A 23,456-nucleotide genomic window follows, 5' to 3' on the forward strand; every position below is an offset into this window, starting at 1 on the left:
GTGTGTGTGTGTGTGTGTGTGTGTGTGTGTGTGTGTGTGTGTGTGTGTGTGTGTGTGTGTGTGTGTGTGTGTGTGTGTGTGTGTGTGTGTGTGTGTGTGTGTGTGTGTGTGTGTGTGTGTGTGTGTGTGTGTCCACAGTCCTTTGTCAGTGACCAGCTATGACAGCATCCAGCAGTCTGTCTCAATCATTATCCCACAAAAAGAAATGCACATCACACACGGACCACTTTCCCTGCTCTGTACCTAAGTGAATGATGGATTGCACTCATGTTTAAAGTCACCGGTGTAGAGTGAACACAAAGCCGGCTGTTTTTGACCTCTCTTACCTCTTTTTGTACAAGCACAAGCAGCACTTACCTGAAACTGCGACACAGAAAAAGCAATTCTACATTTGTCAACAAAGCCGAAAAGCGCCTGGAGTTTTAATGCATGCAGATCTGAACTTCAATCACTAATCAGGAATGATTATTGAGTTGGTCCTTAATTTAATTATCTTTAAATGAGATAATTACTTAGCCACTTACTTTATTTACCGACATGCTAACCTGCTCGATCAACCCCTGGTTTTGTGACCTGCATGGAAAACAAAATCTTATCATCAGTGGCAACAATCTTGCAATGGGCCAACGGACAGAATGAGCAGCAATTTGTAATTTTGAAATCAACCATCTATCCATAAAGAATTTACCCATAGCAACACTATTTAATGACATAAGATATGTTTTATTAGCCTCAAAAATCCAGACGACTTTCTATAATTATTATGCTCCTGCCACACACAGCAGGCATTTTCTTGGGTTATAATTAGGGTTAGGGTCGCGGTTAGGGTTAGGGTCGCAATTAGGTTTCACAGTATCATCATCTTAACCCTTCCTATAGTCCAAACTGGACCAGTTTGTAGTTGCTGGGCTCAACTGACTGTCAGTGGAAGGTTTTTCAAACTAAATTCTTGTTGACAAATTAAACTTGAAAAAATGTTGACTGTATTTTAAGATGGAGTATTAGGGTTACTAGATTTAAAAAATAAAGTAATCATATTACAAGAAACATTTTCAGAAACATTTTTAGAGTGACGATATCAGAAGATCATTATTATGATTTTTTTCTAATTAGATCAACACTTTATTGTTATAGATTATGATCTTAATTCAGAAATTTCAGATTTTTTTCAATATGTTCCTTATATTTTGCTGAAGTATCCTGACAAATTGGTTGCTGTATTAATTTTTAGTTTGTCAACCATTCAGAGTATAAAAAGATCCCGGATTTTTTTTAAGCCAAATGACTGCAGCACTCTGGCAGTTTTTCACTTTTAAGGAGACATGACACTGACTGTTGAGTTAAACTGTGCATATACTTTATATCATACAAGAAGAAGAGGGAAGTTATCCTTACATGAATCATGACACTTAATGTGACTGTGTGTGTGTGTGTGTAATGAGGATTAGAGCTTTGGACATTAACATATCATAGTGAATTAATGAGTGTTTCAAGGGCTCAGGCAAAGGCAGCACCAGGATAGCATGCTTGGAGAACTTCAGTCGGCATAGTAATCTAATGCTTTTTCATTTAATATTCTACTCTGTCTCATGTTGTAAATTGTCATATCTCATCACAAAATGCGATGCTAAAGTTTTACTATTCTAAGTCTTTGCCAGCTGAGCAGAGCAGACTGGGGTGGGTGCTAACATTTTCTTGAACTGCGAATCACTCGAGCTTTTGCATCCAATAACAATCAGTGAGCCAAGTGATTTACAAAAACTTCCTCTTCATATTTACATAATCATTTTGGGAAATCTTAGCGTTGCCTACCGTCTTATTATCACCGTCTGTAGGCTCAGGCATCCGTTTGACATTTGACATAGCTTTTTTAATCACAACCCTTATCTCCAGCTTGGCAGGCCTAGGAATCGCGTTAATTACATTTGATGAAGATGTTATCCCTTTGTGTTCCCTCAACCCACAAGTCAGATCATGAGGCCGCCAGTGGCTCACCATTTAAATTTCCAAGAGTTGGTTGCTGAGCTCCTTCAAACTTTGGTGTCACATTCCAATTTAAAGTGCAAGACACACACACAAATTCACAGACACACACACACACACACAACCACGCAAATACGAACCATCTGGGAGACTGACACCTCCACAGTGTAATTGCACAGTCATGTGACTTCAGCATCAAACATACCAACAGGATGTTGTTGTTTTTCCCCTTTTTGTACTTTTCGGGCTGTCACAGCATGTAGGCGAAGATTTCTCTACGAGGAAATATGTCGTAATGGAGCAAACTATTGAAACTGAATGGAATCTTGTTTATGTGAAGGAAGTGTTGCAGTGATTTGATTCATGCAGAACAAAAGAGAGAAGGCTTCATGAACTCAAATGATCTGATGTCAGCTGCTTCCTGGACAATGTTCCATTTTCACCACAGACATTCGCACGTGTCACAGTTGGCAAAGCACACATATAAATAAAATCAGAAGAAGAAAGAATTGTCTTGCTTTGGTTTCAGACTCCCTGTGTTGTTCATGCTGACTCCCTGCAATCATCCAAGTCAGATAATCAAGATCAGGTTACTTGTGCGTTTCCTCGAGCACCGTAAGTTCAAATGTCTTTCTCACAGGTTGTAAGTTAATAAACAAGTCAGGGTTAATGCGAGATAATGAAGTAACAAGGGGAGGACATGGTAGAGAACATGTGAGTGAAGGTGTGTGCATGTCATGTGTTGGCTCGGTCAAGCCGCTGTAGTGAGCCACAGGACAACGAGATGCCCTCTAAACATTGTAGTCATTAATCAGCTGATCATTATTGAGCTTTGCGGGATTTACACACAAACACACACACACACACACACACATATAAACACGCACAGCTACTTGAGCCTTCCATGTACAAGCACACGCGTGTCATGTGCACAAACACACCACATGGTTCAGTTCTGTTCCCAGCTCCTAGTTCTGACCTCCCCAATAAGACCCTCCTTAAATCCGTCAAACACATTAAGCTAGTCAGCATGTGTGGCAGGAAACTAAGGGCAGAGAAAAATAAAAAATTCTAGATTTAAGTATATCTGATTTCCCACAGACCACCTTGGCTGTTGGGCGACTTTTCAGCTGACCTTGAATGCCTCATGAATCTTGTTCCTGGGGAAATAAAAGCCAGAAACCCAACAAGTGTCACTGTTAAAACATGCACCGATTCCCCCTTAGTCAATTAGCATGCTGCATATTTAGCACTTGGAAATTACCATTTAATATTTATCATTTTAGTGTCAGCTGTCAAGGCTGCAGGTGTTCTTGATCACATGCGGCCATTTTTCTTGTGCACGTGTGCGAGTGTGGCCAGAACACATCATTACGCACCACCTGTTGGGGCAAGAGGTAGCAATGTGCAGCCTGTCACGCGTTACGCCGACTGGCCAAAGAGAATGGATCTAAAATGAAACGAACATTTCGGGGACAGTCAATCATCCTGGGATAAAGCGCTTGCAAATTACTCAGCGTATGAATGATCCCAGCCAACAGCTTCGCATTCATGAGAGTACTGTCACATTCTGCAGCTCTTTCCCTTTCCTCCTCAAGGACAGAGTCATATTTATCCTTTAAGCGTATAGTTTCAGGAAGGAAAGCGTTACATGCCCCCTCCGTCTTGCCTCAATGCATTCCTAACCCTATTTCCAATCCTCCAAGCAAAATATTACCATCAATCAACCACACAGATATACGTCTGTCCCTGCTGTCTTACGAAAGGTGTCACAAACAGCCTTCTCCCCATTCGTGTGGCAAGAAATCTCTTTGTTCCATACAAGACTGGGATTTATAACTATTCCCAGTCTGTCAACATCTTCTCCTCCTCCCCGTCCACATACTTTATAAACCATTGCAATCTGTATCAGTTTGGAAAGAGGAGGTTTCAGTACCCAGTGATCCACTGTGCCCAGTCTAAATCTGTGTCCAGCATGTTGGCCACAATGAGTGTCTCGGCGTGTGCACGTATGTGTGTGCGCGCACTTGGGTGCGTGTCAGGGCCGTTGCAGTGCCAGTCGTGCGGGAGCGAAGGGCTGTATCTCTGCTGCCTCACGCAGGACAGAGGTCGCTACTGCAGGCGGGCTCCTGTCCTCCATCTCATCTAACGCATGTAGAATGAATCAGTTCTGTTGTGTCCTTCCCCGTCCCTCAGGAGGCCTGATAACAGTGGGAGGACTCCAGCTGCTTCTTCACTTATACGTGCGCCATGCATGGACACACAGAGCAGAGAAGCACCCATGTGTGCCCACCCGCCCCTCACTCACAAACACACACACACACAGACACACACACACACACACACACACACACACACACACACAAACACACACCCACGCACAGGCACAAAACAACCCAGCAGTCACCTGGCTGGGACTGCCTGGAGAGAAAATGTCAGTGTGATCCTCTCATTCTCCACCTTCCCAGCAGGGAGTCTGAGGGATGTGGGATTGTGTGAGTGTGTGTGTGGTCTAGGTATTACTCATGTTCTGGGGACCTTAATCTGCTACCCCAAACGTAAGAAATGCATATTTGATGTAAAGACGTATGTAAATGTTTGGGAAGGGTTAGGTTTAGATTAATGGTCGGTTTCGCAAAGTAGTAGTTAAGGTAAATGTTAGACTAAGTCACCAGGAAATGAGTAAGATAGTGAATTGTCCTCTGAAGTCATGGAATAAAGAAAGAAAGGTTGAAGTTATTCAATAGCATGAAGCAGCAAATGGAAAAGATTTATTTCAGATATTATGTGTTTGGCCATGAGAGTATTTTCAACTTTTGGATGGACATAAAACTATCTAGAACCATGAGTGTAAACCATGGACAAAAAAGAAGAATGGTTCACGGATAAAATGTTAACGGCACAAGGTCTTGCACATAAACTCTCTTGGAGAGGAACCAAGTAACGGTGCATGTAGATATAGGAGACATGCAGAGCAATCATCAAGCTTAATATTCTGCTGCCCATGGTGCAAGTGAGGATCTGACAGCAGAGGTCGAGCTTTGTAAACCTGTATTCATCAGTGTGGGTCCATTTTGGTTTTAAATTGATTTTAGATCAGCAAAGATGCATTTATAAAAACTGCAAGGATGGTGTTATGAATAAACTACAGGGCTCCAGCACAATGACTGCAAAGGTTGATACTAGAGGTAATTTAGTGTTTAGAGTCATTCAATTTGTTAAACTGTGATGGTAAATATCACATCTTGTTATGCAATCATCTATGGCTGCCAGTTTTAATATATATCCCAGTTTAAGGTTCTCACCATTTTTTGTTTGAGAGATTTGTTTCCCTTCACGCATTAGGTGGGTTTCCCTCCTTTTACGATTCCGGCACATTACTCTGTAAATCATCACTTTCCAAATAAATGTCGTTGTCTGTGATGGACTACAGAGCATAAACAAATTTAATGACACTTGTCTTGAACACATTTTCAAAGCTTTCTGAAAAAAATCAATGGCTACAGAACACATTGCTCTATCCCCGTACTGACCTCCATTTTAAAGTGAGGGAGGGTTAAAAGTGGCAGAGATAATCCTTTACTCATTCAAAAACTGATGGGAAATTATTTCTCAGCCTTGCAATTCGAAATGGGACCTGTCCCTCACAGACTTGAGTATATATATTGTATATTATGTGAAGTATTGATGGAAGTGTTACAAAAACCAAAGCTGGGACCAAATAAGTGCAAATATTACATCTTCATATAAACACAGGGAGGTTTCTGGGGAGCAATACTGCTGACAGATATTTTCAAGAAAAAATTGCTCATATAGAGTTTTCCTTCTAATAATATGTGGGGGCATATTCTCAATAGATTTTCAGCAAAAACAAACAAACATTGTTGATAGAATATCAATCTCCTTCTTCCTTCTCCAGTGACTGTCCTTTGGGTATTCCAGCAGCGCTTGCTGTTTTGTTTGTTCACTTTTGTTTTTTAGGCCAGCATTTCATCATCCATCATACTACAAGACAGAATATAAAATCATTCGATCCGCTGCTTGACAAAGAGCTTCATTCTTTTTCCTCTGAATGATGCAACTTTATCAATATTTGCCAAACAGTGGGACACTGAATGCTTATGCAAGTGATGATGTATTATGTCGCTGGAATTCTGCTGAGAAGTGGATTGCGTCCCCTCGGTGATTCCTTTACTTCCTCTCCTACGCAGCCGGTAGGAAATGCAGATCGTTCAGCTAGAATTCAGAGGCTGGATACAAACATCGACTGCCGCTTCCTCTCCGTTTTACCATCCTGTAGCTCAAGACTGGTAATTACTGGAATGATCCCGTTAGAAGTCCGCGATCTGCACCAGTCAATAGCTTTCCTGCTAATTCACTCCCCGAACAGTCAACCCATTTAGACTCCTCTCTCAAGCTAATTAATGCAACTTGGCTCCGATGTACATTCTCCTACTCTGACCCAGTCATTGCTCCTTCCCAGGTTTGGTAATCTGCATCAAACTAAAGAGCAGCTTTACTTAAGCTTTAAAACACATCTGACCTGAGATTGTATATCAATGGGCAAATTAAGAAATTAATTTCAAAATAAAACGGAAAGTATATTCACAGCGGCAGAAGCTTGTGTTAAATCTCAATGCCAGTATGCTAACAATGATAATGCTGCTTTTAAAAAGGCATATTACCTTGCATACCACTTTACTGCATGTTAGCATACATTGGCTTATTAGGACTAAAAGTCAACTAAAAAACATCATAATATTTGATAGTTTTTCTTGAAATGTATTATAATTTGTCTTCATTGGAACTCTATGGAGTGAATTTCATTGTAATCCATCCAATTGTTCGGGCTGTTTGGGCTCTATCCTCTGGGAACTGTCCATCACAGTCAGAGTTGTGATATTTCACTAGATAAGTCAAAATGTTCACCTGCCCTAGAACGTGTCAGGAAAAGTCAGAGGATTAACAAAGGTCATTAAGATTCAACCTCAGAGTCAAAATAGATATCTGCACAAAGTTTCATCCGAGCCCACAGACAGACATTTCCATCCGCAGATCCACGCCGCTGGTTCAAATCAGAAACAAGCTTATGTAAATCCACAAGCCCAATCCTTCTCTTGACATTCAGGGGGCGCTACACAGAGCATTTCAGTGGGTGGCTCGGTTTCCATATCTTACTTGACCACAGGGGCGTTTAATTCTTTATAAGGCTCAGTGGCGTTCCTATCTGCAGGAGCATCGGAGAACCACAGTTGTTGCACACGTGCACAAGTATGATACATGAAACAGAATACCACAGGGGACTATAGAATTGTATGGATAATTTAAGACACCTGAATTATACATTAAAGATATATGAATCATATACTGGGCTTTCTACGCATATTCAGAAGAATGTGTCTTAAAATGATGATGCTGTTAATAAAGCTGGTGGCAATTGATGCCAGATATGTGAAGTGTGGAGTCATATCAATAGATCACTGATCAAATTGACACCAAATTCATTGTGACATGTCAGGAAGGTTAACACGTTAAATCATCAACTTCCCATCATGCCTTGCAGCTCCCTCCGGGGCAGCAACATGCTAACTGCTGTCAATCAACTTGGAGGATTACTGGGTTCTATAGGATGTTCTATTAAATTCATGTATTCAGCATTTCACATGTAAATCTACTTGATGCTCTTATATAAGCGTATATATTCAGATTGATTGATTGATTGATCACTCGGTCAGATGGTTTGATTGATAGATAGATAGATAGATAGATAGATAGATAGATAGATAGATAGATAGATAGATAGATAGATAGATAGATAGATAGATAGATAGATAGATAGATAGATAGATAGATAGATAGATAGATAGATAGATAGATAGATAGATAGATAGATAGATAGATAGATAGATAGATAGATAGATAGATAGATAGATAGATAGATAGATAGATAGATAGATAGATAGATAGATAGATAGATAGATAGATAGATAGATAGATAGATAGATAGATAGATAGATAGATAGATAGATAGATAGATAGATAGATAGATAGATAGATAGATAGATAGATAGATTGATTGGTTGGTTGGTTGGTTGGTTGGTTGGTCAGTCGGATTGATTGATTGATTTATTGTTTGATCGATCGATCGATTAGTCATTCAGATAGATAGATAGATAGATAGATAGATAGATAGATAGATAGATAGATAGATAGATAGATAGATAGATAGATAGATAGATAGATAGATAGATAGATAGATAGATAGATAGATAGATAGATAGATAGATAGATAGATAGATAGATAGATAGATAGATAGATAGATAGATAGATAGATAGATAGATAGATAGATAGATAGATAGATAGATAGATAGATAGATAGATAGATAGATAGATAGATAGATAGATAGATAGATTTATTGATTGCTTGATTGATTGGTCTGATGGATTTATTGATTGATTGATTGATTGATTGATTGATTGATTGATTGATTGATTGATTGATTGACTGATTGGTTGATTGATTGACTGATTGGTTGATTGATTGATTGATTTAATACACATCACACTATTAAAAACATACAACTAGACAACTTCCGAAAGTGCTTATGAGCAGGTAGAAGCAAATAAATGTTGTTCTCTGATGCAGACAGGAGAAGCTCAATCTCTGAGAGCAGTGAGCGTGTGGTATCTGCAATTATGTGTTTCACCTTCCTGTGTCGGTTCGGTGATTCGTCAGTCACCCTCCCTGCAAGGTTAACAATTGTGGAGAGCGTGTTGTTGCTCTTCACAGTGAGGTTGTGGGTGTTTATGTTAAATGATAAGATGCTTTTATGCCATTTCAAGTACGTGTTGGCTAAAACCAAAGCTCCTCAGCTTCCTAATTAAAAATCAATCGCTGATTAGCTCACTTATAAATGTTCCCTGAATTCTCATTAAAAGTTAGGGACTGGTCTATGATTGGGCCCAAGTACCAAAACTATTCTGCTGCTGCTAGCTAGATATTGACTTTGACAGGTGTATGTTATTACTGACTCCAGCCCTCCAGTAAAAGGTGATGTTGCTCCTCGTGTGTGACATGGTCTTTCAGGACATGATCAAGGGTCATATCACCAGCATATTTTGAATAGGTTGAAATTACTGCTTTTTTATTTGTGTACATGGAAAAACACTAGTGGAATCAACACAGACGTTAGGTGTTTAAAACATGTTTGAACGAATAGAACCTGTTCATCAGAATCAACATTTAAGAAATCTAATAATCCAGTGAATTAGACCAACGTTTATGTTCTTAGAGCGTCAGTTCACCCAGTGTTAAATACAGAATTACTATGTGCTGTAGGTGTTTAGCTATTTGATCCAGATGCTGTTGGGTTTTAATGGTCTGCTCCATGGAACCTGCAACATGCTGTCTGAAATCTATAGGGAGCAATCAAGAGAAAAAGACATGCGTCACCGAATTCAGCTGTGAAGCCATTTTAACCCCACATCTGATAGAATGACGAGTGTCTCTCTAATTGACCGTACATTGGGGAATGGTGTTTTGAGCTTCAGACATATTGTGTGTGGCTGGTATGTGTTGTGGTACAGCATCTGTGCATATTGTGTACACACACCAGACCCAGCAGATTCCAGCCTTCGCAGACTATCGACTTGTACGACAGCATCACTCTGCTCTTTAATATCATCGGTGAATGCGAGTCTCTGGCTAATTGAAAATGAGCTAGTCTATGTCTCTCTGCAGTGCCTTTACAAAGCTGTTAAAGAGGCACACACCCTTTAGATGCAGGACAAACATCAGTAACCTCCTTGCGTATGCACAGAATGGCTCGCTCTGCTGAAGGAATTGATAAGTTTCCGTGCAGAGGGGCTGCACCAGGTGAAGCCGGGGCACTATTATTCTTTGCCAAAAAAAGGAACAGCTGATAAATCAGGAATATGTGCAGATAAAACCACACATAAAGCCCAGAGCAGAGCTCACGTCTCCAGTGGCAGTGATTTACAGCCGGCTGAGCTAAACTGCTTACCGTCAGGAGCTGTAATGGATGCCAGCGTCTGCTCTTAATTTCTGTGGCTGGGGATAGATATTGCTGCTGTTATTTTCTCCCAAGGCGGTTCTGCTGATGTCTCCCAAGGTACCCTACTGTGTTATATTTGAACCATATGGCCACAAAATGGCGCAATTAAAAACACAATGAAAGCCTCGGAAATTGATCACTGAGACAGGCAATTTTGGTTTCAATAAGCAACTGTAATATACAGGGGGTGTGCTTTTTCTAATACCGCAGGTCTTGGGATGAGTCCCCACAGATAAAACACTCTGAGGCGCATTAGTAAGAGCTGAGCTGGAAGAATTGAGAGATGACTCTGGGACCGGGTAACCTGGGCTCTCGACTGTACGTACAAATGTGGACATGAGAACAGGAAGCCTCCCTCGCTCTTTCACTATCTCACACACAATTAGCATTTCCTCTGCATGACTGGAAATGAATATAACAAACTGTCTTCATGTGTTGGCCCTGAAGGTCTCCGGCTGCTCATATACAGCAGAGATATGAGGACGTGTAAAGCTGTAAAGTATGAGTGCTACCGTGAGTCTTCCATATTTACAAACAGTTATTTACAACTTGAAGGCTTCATGCTCTGGCAGCTCATCAGAGGAAAAGGCTTACATAAGCTGCACTATACTTTATGGTTGTGCTGCAACAGGTCTGCCTATAGAGATTATGGTGCCTGCTCCTGCCCCCTGCTGTTCACCGAGCCCACTGCACAGCCTCCTGGTGGTCGCCTGTTCTCCATTGGTTCAGTATCCTCGCTGCTCTAGTGTGATCGGCAGATCTTTGCTTGTCCAAGGAAATCCAACGCTCATCTGTCGGAAGCAGATGGATGATACATGCAAATTGGAAACAAAAGGTCACGCTGTTGATAATTCAAATCTCAAAGTTGAAGTCAGACAGAGAGGAGTGACGGAGGAAGCAGATGTCCCTCCACCCAACAAATGGCCCACCACCAGTGTAACACCAAACACTACTTCTGCACCTCGGCTGCTTCCAGGATGATGCAACTGGATTTTCTGCTATATGCAGGTCTCTTAAATAACCAGTAGATGGCATCAGCAGTCTAAGATTAACACCAGTGTTCACAATACCCACTGTGAACACAGTCTGCAATAATAGCTGCTAGATTAAAAATAACCATTGTAAATACTGATCTTTTATTAAGTCAGATGCTGGAACAAGGATATTTGCCTGCTTGCAATTGTTGAGGGTAATTATAGTCATTACAATTGTTATTATTATTATTACAGCTGTGTTGATGTTTTATAATTTGAGGTAAGGAGTAAAACCATATCAGTATTGTGTATTTGTACCAATGCACTAACGGTGGCACTGAAAACCATCAGAAAGCAGCACATGTCTGTGGGATCTGTCTCAAGACAGAGATGAGACAAAAAGCCAATTGAATGAATAGAAACCACACAACAACGAATCCTCCAGGTTGCAAAACATGTGTGAGGTGTTGTGTCACGATGCAGCACCTCTGCCCTGTGGGTGAGCAACGCTTTGGCTTTTAGGGACCGACTGGAGGATGCAGGTTTCAACTCTGTGGAAATCAGCCTCTTTATGTCAAACATGTGCAAGCCTCAGTTTTGATGGCAATGAATGAATGCATGAATGGATGGATGGATGGATGGATGAATGAAAGCTCCAGGCCTCTGTCCTCTGTGGCCTGTTTGATGGTGGTTAACTAGGTTTAGGGTCTTGCCTCCCCTCCCACACCCCCATCACCGCCTGCTGGGCTGGATGACCGCTCTTTGGCTATTTTTATCCCCGCGGTGCTGTTTCTGTTTCCCAGCCAGCAGAGATGGAGAGAGGAGAGAGGAAAGAGGAAAGAGGAAAGAGGAGAGAGGAGAGAGGAGAGAGGAGAGATGGAGAGATGGAGAGAGGAGAGAGGAGAGAGGAGAGAGGAGAGAGGAGAGAGGAGAGAGGAGAGATGGAGAGAGGAGAGAGCAGAGGTGCGGGCGTCTCTCATCACACCCACCTCTCTCTTTCTCTCTCTCCATCTCTCTCTCTCTCTCTTTCCAAAAATAGCCGTGAGTCGTGATCAGCTCGTCCTTGAGAGAGAGAGGGAGCGAGCGGGCTGTAGTATTGCTGAGAATCAGAGGAGGGGTTATGGATTGATACAAATAGTCACCCCCGCCAAGCCAACCCCAGCGCAGGCTGAATTAATGTGTTGCTATTTTTGGGAGCCCCGTGTTTCCAGGGGAGACCTAATGACGCAATGACGTCAATGCGGGTCAATCGCAGACTGGAGGAATTGAGTGGCTTCCATTTGGGGCTTTTGCAGTATTTCCTACAGAAAGGATGGAAACGAGAACAAAATGGAAGTAATATGTCCTGCAGCGAGCAAAAACAGAGAAATTGGCATCGAGCACAGAGGTGAATTGAAACGCAGAAGTGAACATCCTCCCGGTGGCATCACGTCTCCTCAGCCCTGCGAGCCTCAGCGGTAGTAAAGGGAGGTGTGTATGTATGGATGCTTTCTTTTCTCTCTCTCTCTCTCCTCCTCATCCACAGATCATCTGTGGGATAAAACCTGCCAGAGCCGCGTGTGGAACATTATTTTTCGAGAACGTTGCTGGTTTGATGTGCTGTTTGTTCTTGTGTGTGTGTGTGTGTGTGTGTGTGTGTGTTGTGGTTTTCTCCCTGCGTAACGCAATGTGTTGTCTATCTCGCCGCCTTCAGCCACATGTGGTTATACTGCTGTTTTATTTGCATCTTCTCTTTCTTTGCTTTCCTCCCAAGGGCTTTTACGCGAACCCGACCTGTTCCAAGCGCTCGCGTCGACACGCACAGAGGTAACGAGACCCTTCATCTCACATTCACCGTTTACTCCTTGTGTGTGTTTGGTCTTTTTTGAACATCATTGTGTCCGTGTGTCAGATTTGTAAATGTGCTGATGAGGATTCGCCCGGTGCTGAGAGGAGCACCGGTTATTTCAGCTGCGAGGGATCGTGCGCGTCATGGTTGCTCGCAGCTCGGCGACCCTGCCTGACGCGCACAGCCAACACGTTGGGGGGGAGATTTTCTCTTTTGTCTTTCTCCCGAACTTTGAAAAAAATGCCTGTGGATCGCCTTCTCTCTCTCTTGACAGTGAAAGTTCAAGGTGTTTTGGTGAAGTGTTCGTTTCTGTGCGCATTATTATCACCACACACACACACACACACACACACACACACACACACACACACACACACACACACACACACATCCACACTCATTGGTGGCAAAGCGCATCCACGATTAGAGGAGGATTTAGTAAGTAGTGCCAGGTGACGTGGGTTTTATTAATACAGGCAGGATGGATTGTCAGTGCAACCCCCCCTGTGCTACAAGAAAAACCCCAAGAGACATGCATGTTGCAGCGAGGACATGCATGCTCCTGCTTGGACACACACACACACACACACACACGCACACACACACGCACACACGCACATGCTGTAGGACACGGTCAGACAGACACACACACTCACACACATGCACGGTGTCGTGAGAGGAGGTGGAAGGGGGGGGGGGATTTTAGGGCGTTTACCGGCAGGGCTGGTGTGAAGCTTTCAGAACCATGGACAGCTCAACGTGAACATCCTCCACTGTTGTCTCCTCTGTGTTGGCTGGCCCATCACTGTCTGACCAGCAGCACTTCATCCAACACAGAACTTTCACTGTTCAAAGATCATAAAACACTGATACACATTAATTTTTTTACCTTCTGATCATTTGTTACCACGCGTGACATGTTTTACCTTTTCCTGCAGCCATCATGTTTTTTCCACCTGTGTGATATGACCTCAACTGACCACTATTTGGGTAATAGGTGTGCTAAGAGGAATATATTCGTACCAGGATAATACTGATTTGTATGATATTTAGCTGTATAAATAATATCTTTTAACGTTTGTGTTCATGCACCATCTCCCCTTTACACCAACTTGTGCTGTGCTGCAAGTGTGTGTCCACGTTGAACGTCCCATCACCTGAGATCCACATGTTCCCTCTCTTGGCTTTTTCCTGAATATAAATAAATGCACAGTTTTATTTATGATAGCCTATGAATTCTCGCTTTTTGATTTTGTCCTCTCGTCGCAAAATTAACAGTTTTCATTCTTATCTTCTATTAGAAAAGCACACATAGCTCCAGTGGGACATTCCAGTGTTGATCAATCCAGTTTCATTTCAATTCACTTTGTTCAAAAAATAGTAAAATGTCTAATTGTCTAATGCCTTTTTAAAATGTGTATTGTGCCAGTTGACATCACACACCATGGTCACTTACTGGCTTTCTGATGTGTAAGGTGTAATGAGTGTAAGTAAAATAAAATGAGTTGAGGGAGCTGAGTAGAAACAACAATTCCACAAATCAATAATCTATAATTCCTTGCTAAATTATGTTTATTTGTGAGTTGATAGACTTGATGATGATGCGTTAGTAGTTGGGAATTGATGTACTGCACAGTTCCCAATGACGTCTTTTAATTGAATCTTTCATCAAGGTTTTCCTGTAATTTGATCAATCTGTGATCATCAGTACTCACAGAGTATCAGTCTATGATTATTCATGACAGATGTATTCTCTCTATGAAGTCAAAATCACATAATCAATCAAACTCACAGTGGAATCACAGACAAGGAGGCATTTAAAGTGTAATTTCTTAATTTCAAACATGGTGTTTCCTCTCATCTAAACTAAAAGAATAAGTCCTCATATTGTAGCATTATAAACATATTTTGGAATAAAATTTATAGTTTTTAGAGGGAAAAAGAGTCTGAACATGAACAGTGATGTATTTGTTATCAGAATGGACAAAGTGTTACTTAACTGACGGCAATGAAAGGGATTTAAAGCATTTTTCAGTGTTTTCACAACCCGATGGAGTGTAAAAAAACAAAACATACAACGCTGGTAGTTATCATTATCCTCTCTTCTTTTCTTTTCTCTGACGTCATACGTAGTGAAATTGAAAAGAACATGAGGTCGCACTGAAATCAATGCATTCTACCTGTGGTACCATTTTTCATCTTATTTGTGGTTTTAGTGAACATTTATTGACAATAGAATCAAACTGATAGAATAGATGATTCATGGTGTATACGTGTCATCTGAGGCCTTTAGGTCCAGTTGATGTGTAAAGTAAATATGAAATCTAAATGAAGATTTGTAGTTGTGTGTCATTTTGTGTTTGATTTACATCCAGAGTCATATATCTGTAACTGTGTGTTCCAGATGCTGCCGTGTGTGGTCGTGGCCGTGGATTCAGCCGAGCAGCATTGTTCTTTTCAGGTCTTTTTGCGGTCTGGGCTTGCTGTCAAATGACTATCCAGGAAGCCCTTACCCCAAAAAGCATCTGCAAGGGACCCTGACGTCAAGGAACATTCACATAAAATTCTCTCTTGTCATGAGCTCAATTTAAAAACTGTAAACCCCTCCGAACAAGGATGAACCCTCGGTCCATCAACCACCCATCTGAGTGTGTGTCAGTGGTGTCCTGTGACTTTTGGAGATCGACAAGCAAAGCTGAAGAACCAACGTCCAACGTAAAAACTGTGTGTGTGGTTGAAGTAGGCCTTTTGGCAACACATGTATTTTGGTGCGACACACAACATAAACTGTGTCAAACAAGAAAAAGGAAATCCTACCTGTTGTCAAAGCCGTGGCTCCTGATTTGGTCATCCCCCCATCACTGGTTTCACTGATTTAAACTTTTTTTGAGATATGAAACGTACTCTGAGTTATTTTGACTGAAAGACAACAGCTGTCTCTGTCCCGAGGACATGTGATGCATCACATATTTATGTCCACAAGGTGGCAGCATTGCTCAGGATTTTTTCTAATACATGACATTTGACTTCTACTTCCAAATACGCAACTCCAAATCCATGGACACAGTTATGGTGATAACAATGGATTTTATAATATTGATATTAACTTTCTTTGACTCTTGGTTCTAATAATTAAATGTGACCCAGTTGTAACATGTCTGTACTTTAACTCATGGTTGTATAAAAGATGTTGAAACGATTTTAATAATCCAGACGTATAAAATGTGTCCGTACAGTGAATGTGAAGCTGTTGTCTCTGCCAGTACTTTACAAGCATGATGACGGAAGTGAAATTAGCTCATGTGAATATTTCCAATCCTAATAATAAACTTTATAGTGAAACAGTTGTCATTTCCCATTTATTGCACATTTCCTGTGCTTCTGATAGACTTGTGCAAGGTGGGGCAAGTCCTATGAAATAGTTTGGCTCCTTCTATTTCGAGGTGATGCAATATTTCTGCCAGTAAATCATGCACACACACACCGACACACACACTAACACATTGTTAAATGAGTCTGCACCGACAGAAATCCCAAACTTTTTGAAAGGAGGCCAGGTGTCTGTTTGTATTTAGACTCTTGTTCTAGTGTCTACATCCAAAAATGTGCTTTTCTTACTTCCTCCACGAACAAAGTTATGATTTCACCGTTGTTTGTTTTTTTTGTAACCAAATGACACAAAAACTGATTTTCATAAAATTGCAGGATAGTGCGTCCTATTACATTTTTGCTCTATTTTGAGGGAGTAATGCATATGTTTGAATGGAAGAGGCATGTTTGAGGGACTAGTTTATTCAAATGTGGTTTCATACAGGGACGGAGGTATGCGCTCTACTGGGTACCATTCTATCGGGATGTTTGACTTTCACTGAGCGGAACAGACATTTTCATGTTCATCAGGGGGACAATGTGTCTTTGACCTGCAAGGTGACCGTAAGGCATGAACATTACGTGCATAGTGACGTCACAGCTACTTTGGAAGTCAGTCGTTGTCCAGTAACTGACTAAAGCAGCTGGGAAAAGTGTGATGAGGAAAGTTGAAACCTGCACTACACACATATTTATATCAGCGGACACAATTTTAATATTCTTTTCTCTGGGAAAACATAGAGAGGGTCTCCCTTTTTTTAAGAGGGGGTCAAAAGGTTCAAGCTTTCTTTTTGAACTCCTTTCTCGACATCTGCAGTTTACAAGAAAGCGTAGTGTAGTCACCTTTGCCAGGTTTCCCTTCATCATCACTGAGGTTTAATAATCACCCGTCCAGTCAGAGCTCAGCAGCTCCCTCTTTAAAAACTTCACTCTGAGGTGTTCAAAAGGAAGATTTGTTTCTCTCACTCATGTCAGTTGACCTCCTGCTCAGCCGTGAGTCATCTCATTCTAAGGAATAGATAGAGGGGAGGCTCTTAAACCTACTGCCTGTTGACCGTGTCATCAGCCGTAAACCTGCTCACCCAACTCTGTGGGGAGGAGAGTTAGTCTGGTGATAGACGCTGGAGCACATGGACATGCACGTGGAGAACCAGCAGACATATTATATATATATAAAATAGTTTAGAGAAAACTCATTAAATCATATATTGTCCAACTTATCTAATACACTGCTCATCTGTATGATCTGGTCTCACATCACATGTTATTTCCATACCACTTGGCCTGTAGTGTTTGTATTACATCCAATTTGAGAACATATCCAATAAGGTCCAATGGTGTTATTTTCTCATGAACTGAATCATTTAATGTTTTCTGTAGTGTAGTTAAATCTCTGCTTTTTAGTTGTGTTTTAAGAATTATTATTTTAGTTATTTGTTGTTGTTTTGTTGCCCCTACTCTCACACTTCAAATCATTGTTAAACGCACATATCTTCTCTTTGGCCTTCTGTTCGAGTTCAGAACATTATTATCCCAGTAGATGTAATTCTATTATTAGAAGTATTGTTATATATTACCTATTGCTGTTTTCTTGTTACCTTTTACTTTGTAAAGCACTTTGGTCAAGCAAGTTGTTTTAAATGTGCTGTATGAATAAAGTTGACATTGACCTGATACTAAGAATTGCCGTGTGGGCTTGTCCTTGCTGCATGTGACTTCTATACGCTGGATGGCTTATCTGAGTTAGCATTTTTCTTTTTGGATCAGTTTAAAGCCTGAGACACACTAATGCTGTTCTTATTGCAGATTGTCCTAAATTTCTCACATATAATTTTATTATTGTTCTTTTCTTCACCACCCACTGTGTTTGCGCTCCTCTGGGTTTTATGTCTGTTTTCATGGAGTGACAGTCCGTCCATCCACATGCTTCCCGGTCCTGGTCACTTCCTCACACATTATCATTATCATTATCACTGTTGCAGGGATCTGATTGCTCCGTGATCCAGTGGCTGATGAGAGACAGACTTATAACATTGGAAGGAGAATCAGAAGCAGATTTTTCTGATTCGAGCTATAGTCTGTATGAATTAAGGTATTGAAAGCCTTTTATTGAATCCATTGTAACAGACCACTTTTGTTCTGTCCACATGTTTAAAATATAAAATAATACTGTATTTCCATTGTTGCTTAACAAGTTATCTTATTGAAATGATTTGCTTGCTCAGACCGGTTGAAATGCTTATTCAGGTCCTTTCAGAATACTTTTATAACGTCACTAAAGGGCCTGGGGGTAGAAACAACAAACCATCCTGCAGGGCTGCACATCCAGGATCACTGAAACCAAATTCCCGTCATTCCTGTGACTCATCCAGGCAGGAGCTGCTGAGTGGAATTCCTGGTTTCAGCGCTACATCTGGAGAAGTAACCCGAGGCTGCACAAGGCCTATTAACATGGCCCAACCAGTGCTGCAGCACTACGTTAACCCTAAGGTCTGTATGTTACCCTGCGTCATTTACCGCTTAAGTATCACATCCCTTCTCCTGACCTTAAAGGGTCAATGGATACGACACACGCGGGATTCAAATGTGTGCAAGTGTGAATAGTTTGATTGAAGGCCGGCACACACGTCTTATGAGGATGTGACTCACACCCTCCCATAAGTCATGTGGTAGAAAGTCCTCATGAATTATTGATGACGCTTTGCAGCGACCTTCTGCCACATTCCAGGGGGGGTGTAATCGGATTGATTCTCTGTGATGTGAGAGGCATCAACACAAACTTTAAAAAATCCCAGTCGTTAATGTGTGTGCTGAGAACTGACCGTCAAAAAACATTCAATTCAATTTTAATAGTATAGGCCCAAATCATAACATGCATTATCTCAAGGCATTCTATATAGTCAGGTTGAGACGTAGAAAATTATGGAGAAGCCCATCAGTTCCCACAAAGAGCAAGCACTCAGCAGGAAACCCTCAAATTGATAACTCCACAGAAACCACAGATCCATCGGAAAATTACAAATAGATTGTTTGCTTTTGTGGAAAAGAACATAAATAGCAATAAATATGCACTTTGAGCATGCATCAATTATAGCAATGACTTTATCAAGAAAGACCGCTACAATATCTTCAAATCTTTCCACTGCATAGACGTCACATACTGGCAGACGAGAAAAATCCTGATTCAAAAACAGTTTCATCAACAAGCAGCTTTTATTCTTTCCAGATGTCAGCTGCGTTGCCGGCGAGAAACGTCTTCCTGAGCAACTCTGAAGCAACTTTGAACAATATTTGGAAAGTTTCCATCCAATCATATCACACGCTTCATTCCCTCACGCTTTTCACTCATGAATAATAAACTATTCCCGTTGAGCCTACAAGCCGGACATGGTCCCCCATTTACTTTATCCTTCCCCGAAATTTGTCCTGTACTGTTTCTTTTTCCCAACAATTTTCAGATCCGTTCACGTCTGTTTGCTCTGCTCAGAGTATGGCAATGACCATGTGTTAATCGTTTCATGTGACTCCTGCATCTGTGTGTGTGTGTGCATGTGCGATGTCAGCAGATTTGTGCATGTGCATGAGGTATTTAACAGCAAGCTGAGTTTACTGTAAGTTACCTTGAGAGAAAAGTGAAATTACCATCACAGTCCTGTTTTGTTCCCTGCAGACCACACTCTGACACACACACACACACACACACACACACACACGCACACACACGCACACACACGCACACACACGCACACACACGCACACACACGCACACACACGCACACACACGCACACACACGCACACACACGCACACACACGCACACACGCACACACACACACGCACACACACCTCGCTCTTGGACTCTCTGACCTCTATTTACTTCAGAGAAACAGAAAATTGCTCAGCACAGCCCCTCCCCTCCTTCTACGCGAAGCAACAACACAAATGTGTTTCCAAAAATAACCATTCAGTGTGAAAAATACATTGATTTCCAAGAAGAGCCATTAATAACAGCATATAAGGAAATAAAGCAAAAACAACTCAAAGGTTAAGGAAATGCGTGTTTGTGATTAAAAACACATGGCGTTTATTGCATGACCTGACGTGACAATGCTATTGTTTCACCACTGGAGGACTAACAGCTCTATTCCTCCGAATTTTGATGTGTGATAACGCAGTCATAGTCACACAAAGGGAAAGTTTGACTCCAGAAATTCTTTGAAAACGAATCCTAAGACTGAAAAGATCATGTTATGCTCCAGTGATGGATCCTGTATATGAGTGTCCATCAATGGTTGGTGCACATTCACAGTACATGGTCATCTGTCTGTCTGTCTGAATTACATATTAGTAGTTAATTGCCCTGTGCCACTCGTCAGACACTGGGTATGTGTCTGCGACTCACCAACTTGTATTGATTACACAATCAAAAATAAAAATATATAGCAAATTTGACACCCAATCGAACCAACAGATACAGTCCTACGATGGTCAAATTAAACATGAGATAAAAATATCTGTAGTTGCATCTAATTTACATAATAAACAAGATAAGAGAGGATGTTTATCTATTGCTGTGTTCAAACATATTGTGACCCCAGTAACGTTATGCAATGTTCAGAGTGAGCAGTAAAGTGTGTACAGGATATGACAAATAAGGTAATATTGACAGTTTGTTCAGTGCAGAAGTTTCCTTTTACAGCCACAAAATTAGAAATACTATTGTTTCTCCTTCCTGTAATGAATCAGTAGACAGAAAAAAGAAGGTGTTGTGCAATTCCGTATTCGGTAAATCAACTTATCAAGGTTATTGTTGAAATATCATTGAAAACACATCATCCCCTGGTGCTCCAGAGAATTTGGTTAGCAATTATGGGACAATGCCACAATTTCTTTATCAGCTGTGTTCACAAGCGCTTTTTTAGAACTTTGATGAAGTAGTTTTTTCTCGTGTAGAGCCACAAGGGGATTCTGGGGCTAAGAGATGGGGAGAGGTAAGTGAGGGGGTGGATGGTAGGGGGGGGGGGGGGTTCAGGGAGAGAGGTGAGTAAGAGATGAGTCAACAGCCCTCCACTATAAGATGTCCTGATGGAGCCCAACACTGGCATACGAGCAGCCACCAGCCACCAGCAAAGGTAAGGTCAACTCTCCTCTTCCAGCGCTCCGACTCTCAGCTCTCACTTTCAGCTTTTCATCTTTGTTTGTTGAAACTCTGGTTTTACTCGTAAAAGACACCAGGTGTCATTTTTCCAGAAGTTCCTGTTAGTCATTGATTGTGGGTCTTGTTGTTACAAGTTTTTATGAGCTTTCTCTTGCGTCTCTTCACAAAGCCTATAGCAGAGATTTGAGAAAAAAATTATAATCTGGGGATGTTTGGGGATAAAAGTGTTGGGAAAACTCAGTGATCTTTGTACCAGTTACACAGCCAGAAATTCACAGGTGTCACCATCACAAATATTTGCTGCCACTATCAAACATATTGAGTATATCACTGGAAAGAAGCGTGTGAACAAACAGAGGACTTTCTGACATGAAATCATAGCTGCCTTTTCAGTGAGATGACACAAGGGTGAAAAAACATGAAATAGCAAAGTAACCTGCATCATCTCTGATTGTCCGATTCCATTTTTTCTTCCAGGAAAACCAGAGTTACCCTGAATCCTCCACATCTCCAAAGATACGGCACACAGCATGGACTACACTCTGGCCCTCCTGTTTTCCCTGCTGCAAGTTTTAAGTGTGTGTTCGGCTGCTCCTGTGACGCCGGAGGTAATGGTGATGAAGTCCAAAGTTAAGTGGATGGCAAAGCAGCTGGTTGACAGGCTGAACACAGACTTCAAGGTACGAGTTGTAGTTTTGTTTATGATTATTTATTTTATTTTACTAACTAGTTTGACATAGTTTGTATGTTTGATTTTAAGCAACAGTAAAGATTTCAATAAAACTTGGTGGAAGGATTCAGAATGGATCAGGGAAAATTCTTAAACGTTGCAGTCATGCAATTTTACATTTTAATTCATTTCTCCGAGAATAATTTGTGGATCTTGTTGAAAGGAAATCAGGCAAGTTTATGAGTGTATGTGCTACTCACCTCAGGTTCTTGTTCTAATTGTAACGACTGACTCATGCTCTCTGTCTTGCTGCAGTTCCCGGCCAGCCTGACACCTGCTGAAGACCTGAATGGAGCATCCTCCATAGTGACGGTCCTGGATGGTTACAACAGCCTGATCTCCGACACCTTTCATAAGGTCCCCCGGGTCAAAGCAGAAATCTCCTCATTGACGGGTTACGTGGATCAGTGGAGAAAGGGGCACTGCAGCGAGTGGCGGCCGAAGCCCCCGATGACCGAGACCCGGTCGCAGAGTCCAGTAGAGTTCATTCACACAGCGAGCATTGAGGCTCTGATGAGAGTGAAGGAGTTTCTGAATCTGCTTCTGAAGAATCTGGATCAACTGGCCACTTGTTGAAAGACAGACATGAGGAGCAATATATTTAAGTCGGCATCAGTGATGTCGCTCGTGGCCATATTGAACTTTTGCAATGTGTTTTGAAGGAAATTTCTTCTTGAACATGCACTTATTTTTATACATATGTATTTATTTATCTAGATTACTTAAAATATGTATTTTGTACCAAATATTGTCTTTTTCCTCAGCGTGTCTGCAGCAAGGGAATGTTTGAATGTAAACTAATCCTGAGCACGTTTTGCACACACTTCAGCTGCTCATAGGTGTGTATTACAAGACACAACTGTTGCATCAACAAAATAGGAATCTACACATTAGCCCAGTCCTGAAGTTGACTCAGCACTGTGTGGAGGAGGCATCACACCGAAAAGTGATGTCAGCCATCGAGGAAAGTTGCCAAGAACAACAGGTGTGTTTGTATGAGAACAGGAAGGGTAAAGGGCAACTTCGACTTCAGCGCAATATCATGTTATTTAAATCCATAGATTGACATTTTGTATATTTTTGTACTGTTGACAGTATTTTTTGTATCTATTGAGTTTTAAATATGAATAAATTGTTTGAAAAAAGTTTGTTCATAAAGTGTGTGGTTGTTGTATAGTGAGATGAGATGAGGGAGAGGAGAATAAAGTGCAAAAAGACACGTAGACCAGTGTCAGTCGTGGGTGTTCTGGGGTCATGAGTGGGAAGTGTATATCCACAGCGGCTTATGATTAACTTCTGCTTTGAACTACCATTCAAAAATAGTGACTATCACTAGGA

At 41.3% G+C, this 23,456-nt stretch overlaps 1 protein-coding gene across 1 annotated transcript; it reads left to right on the forward strand.

Moving 5' to 3' along the window:
• Positions 1–21,302: 21,302 nt before the first annotated feature.
• LOC133009233 (leptin-like) lies at positions 21,303–23,266 on the forward strand. The gene is made up of 3 exons (XM_061076669.1): positions 21,303–21,362; positions 21,866–22,068; positions 22,374–23,266. The coding sequence occupies exons 2-3, from the start codon at positions 21,919–21,921 to the stop codon at positions 22,692–22,694; spliced, it is 471 nt and encodes a 156-aa protein (XP_060932652.1). The 5' UTR covers positions 21,303–21,362; positions 21,866–21,918; the 3' UTR covers positions 22,695–23,266.
• Positions 23,267–23,456: the final 190 nt, after the last annotated feature.

The sequence above is a fragment of the Limanda limanda genome, chromosome 8, assembly GCF_963576545.1.
Source record: "Limanda limanda chromosome 8, fLimLim1.1, whole genome shotgun sequence".
In the NCBI taxonomy this organism is placed as follows: domain Eukaryota; kingdom Metazoa; phylum Chordata; class Actinopteri; order Pleuronectiformes; family Pleuronectidae; genus Limanda; species Limanda limanda.

Coding starts and splice junctions, on each gene's coding strand:
- LOC133009233 (XM_061076669.1), top strand. CDS start 21,919: ATGGACTACACTCTGGCCCTCCTGTTTTCCCTGCTGCAAGTTTTAAGT. Junction 22,069..22,373: donor GGCTGAACACAGACTTCAAG/GTACGAGTTGTA, acceptor GTCTTGCTGCAG/TTCCCGGCCAGCCTGACACC.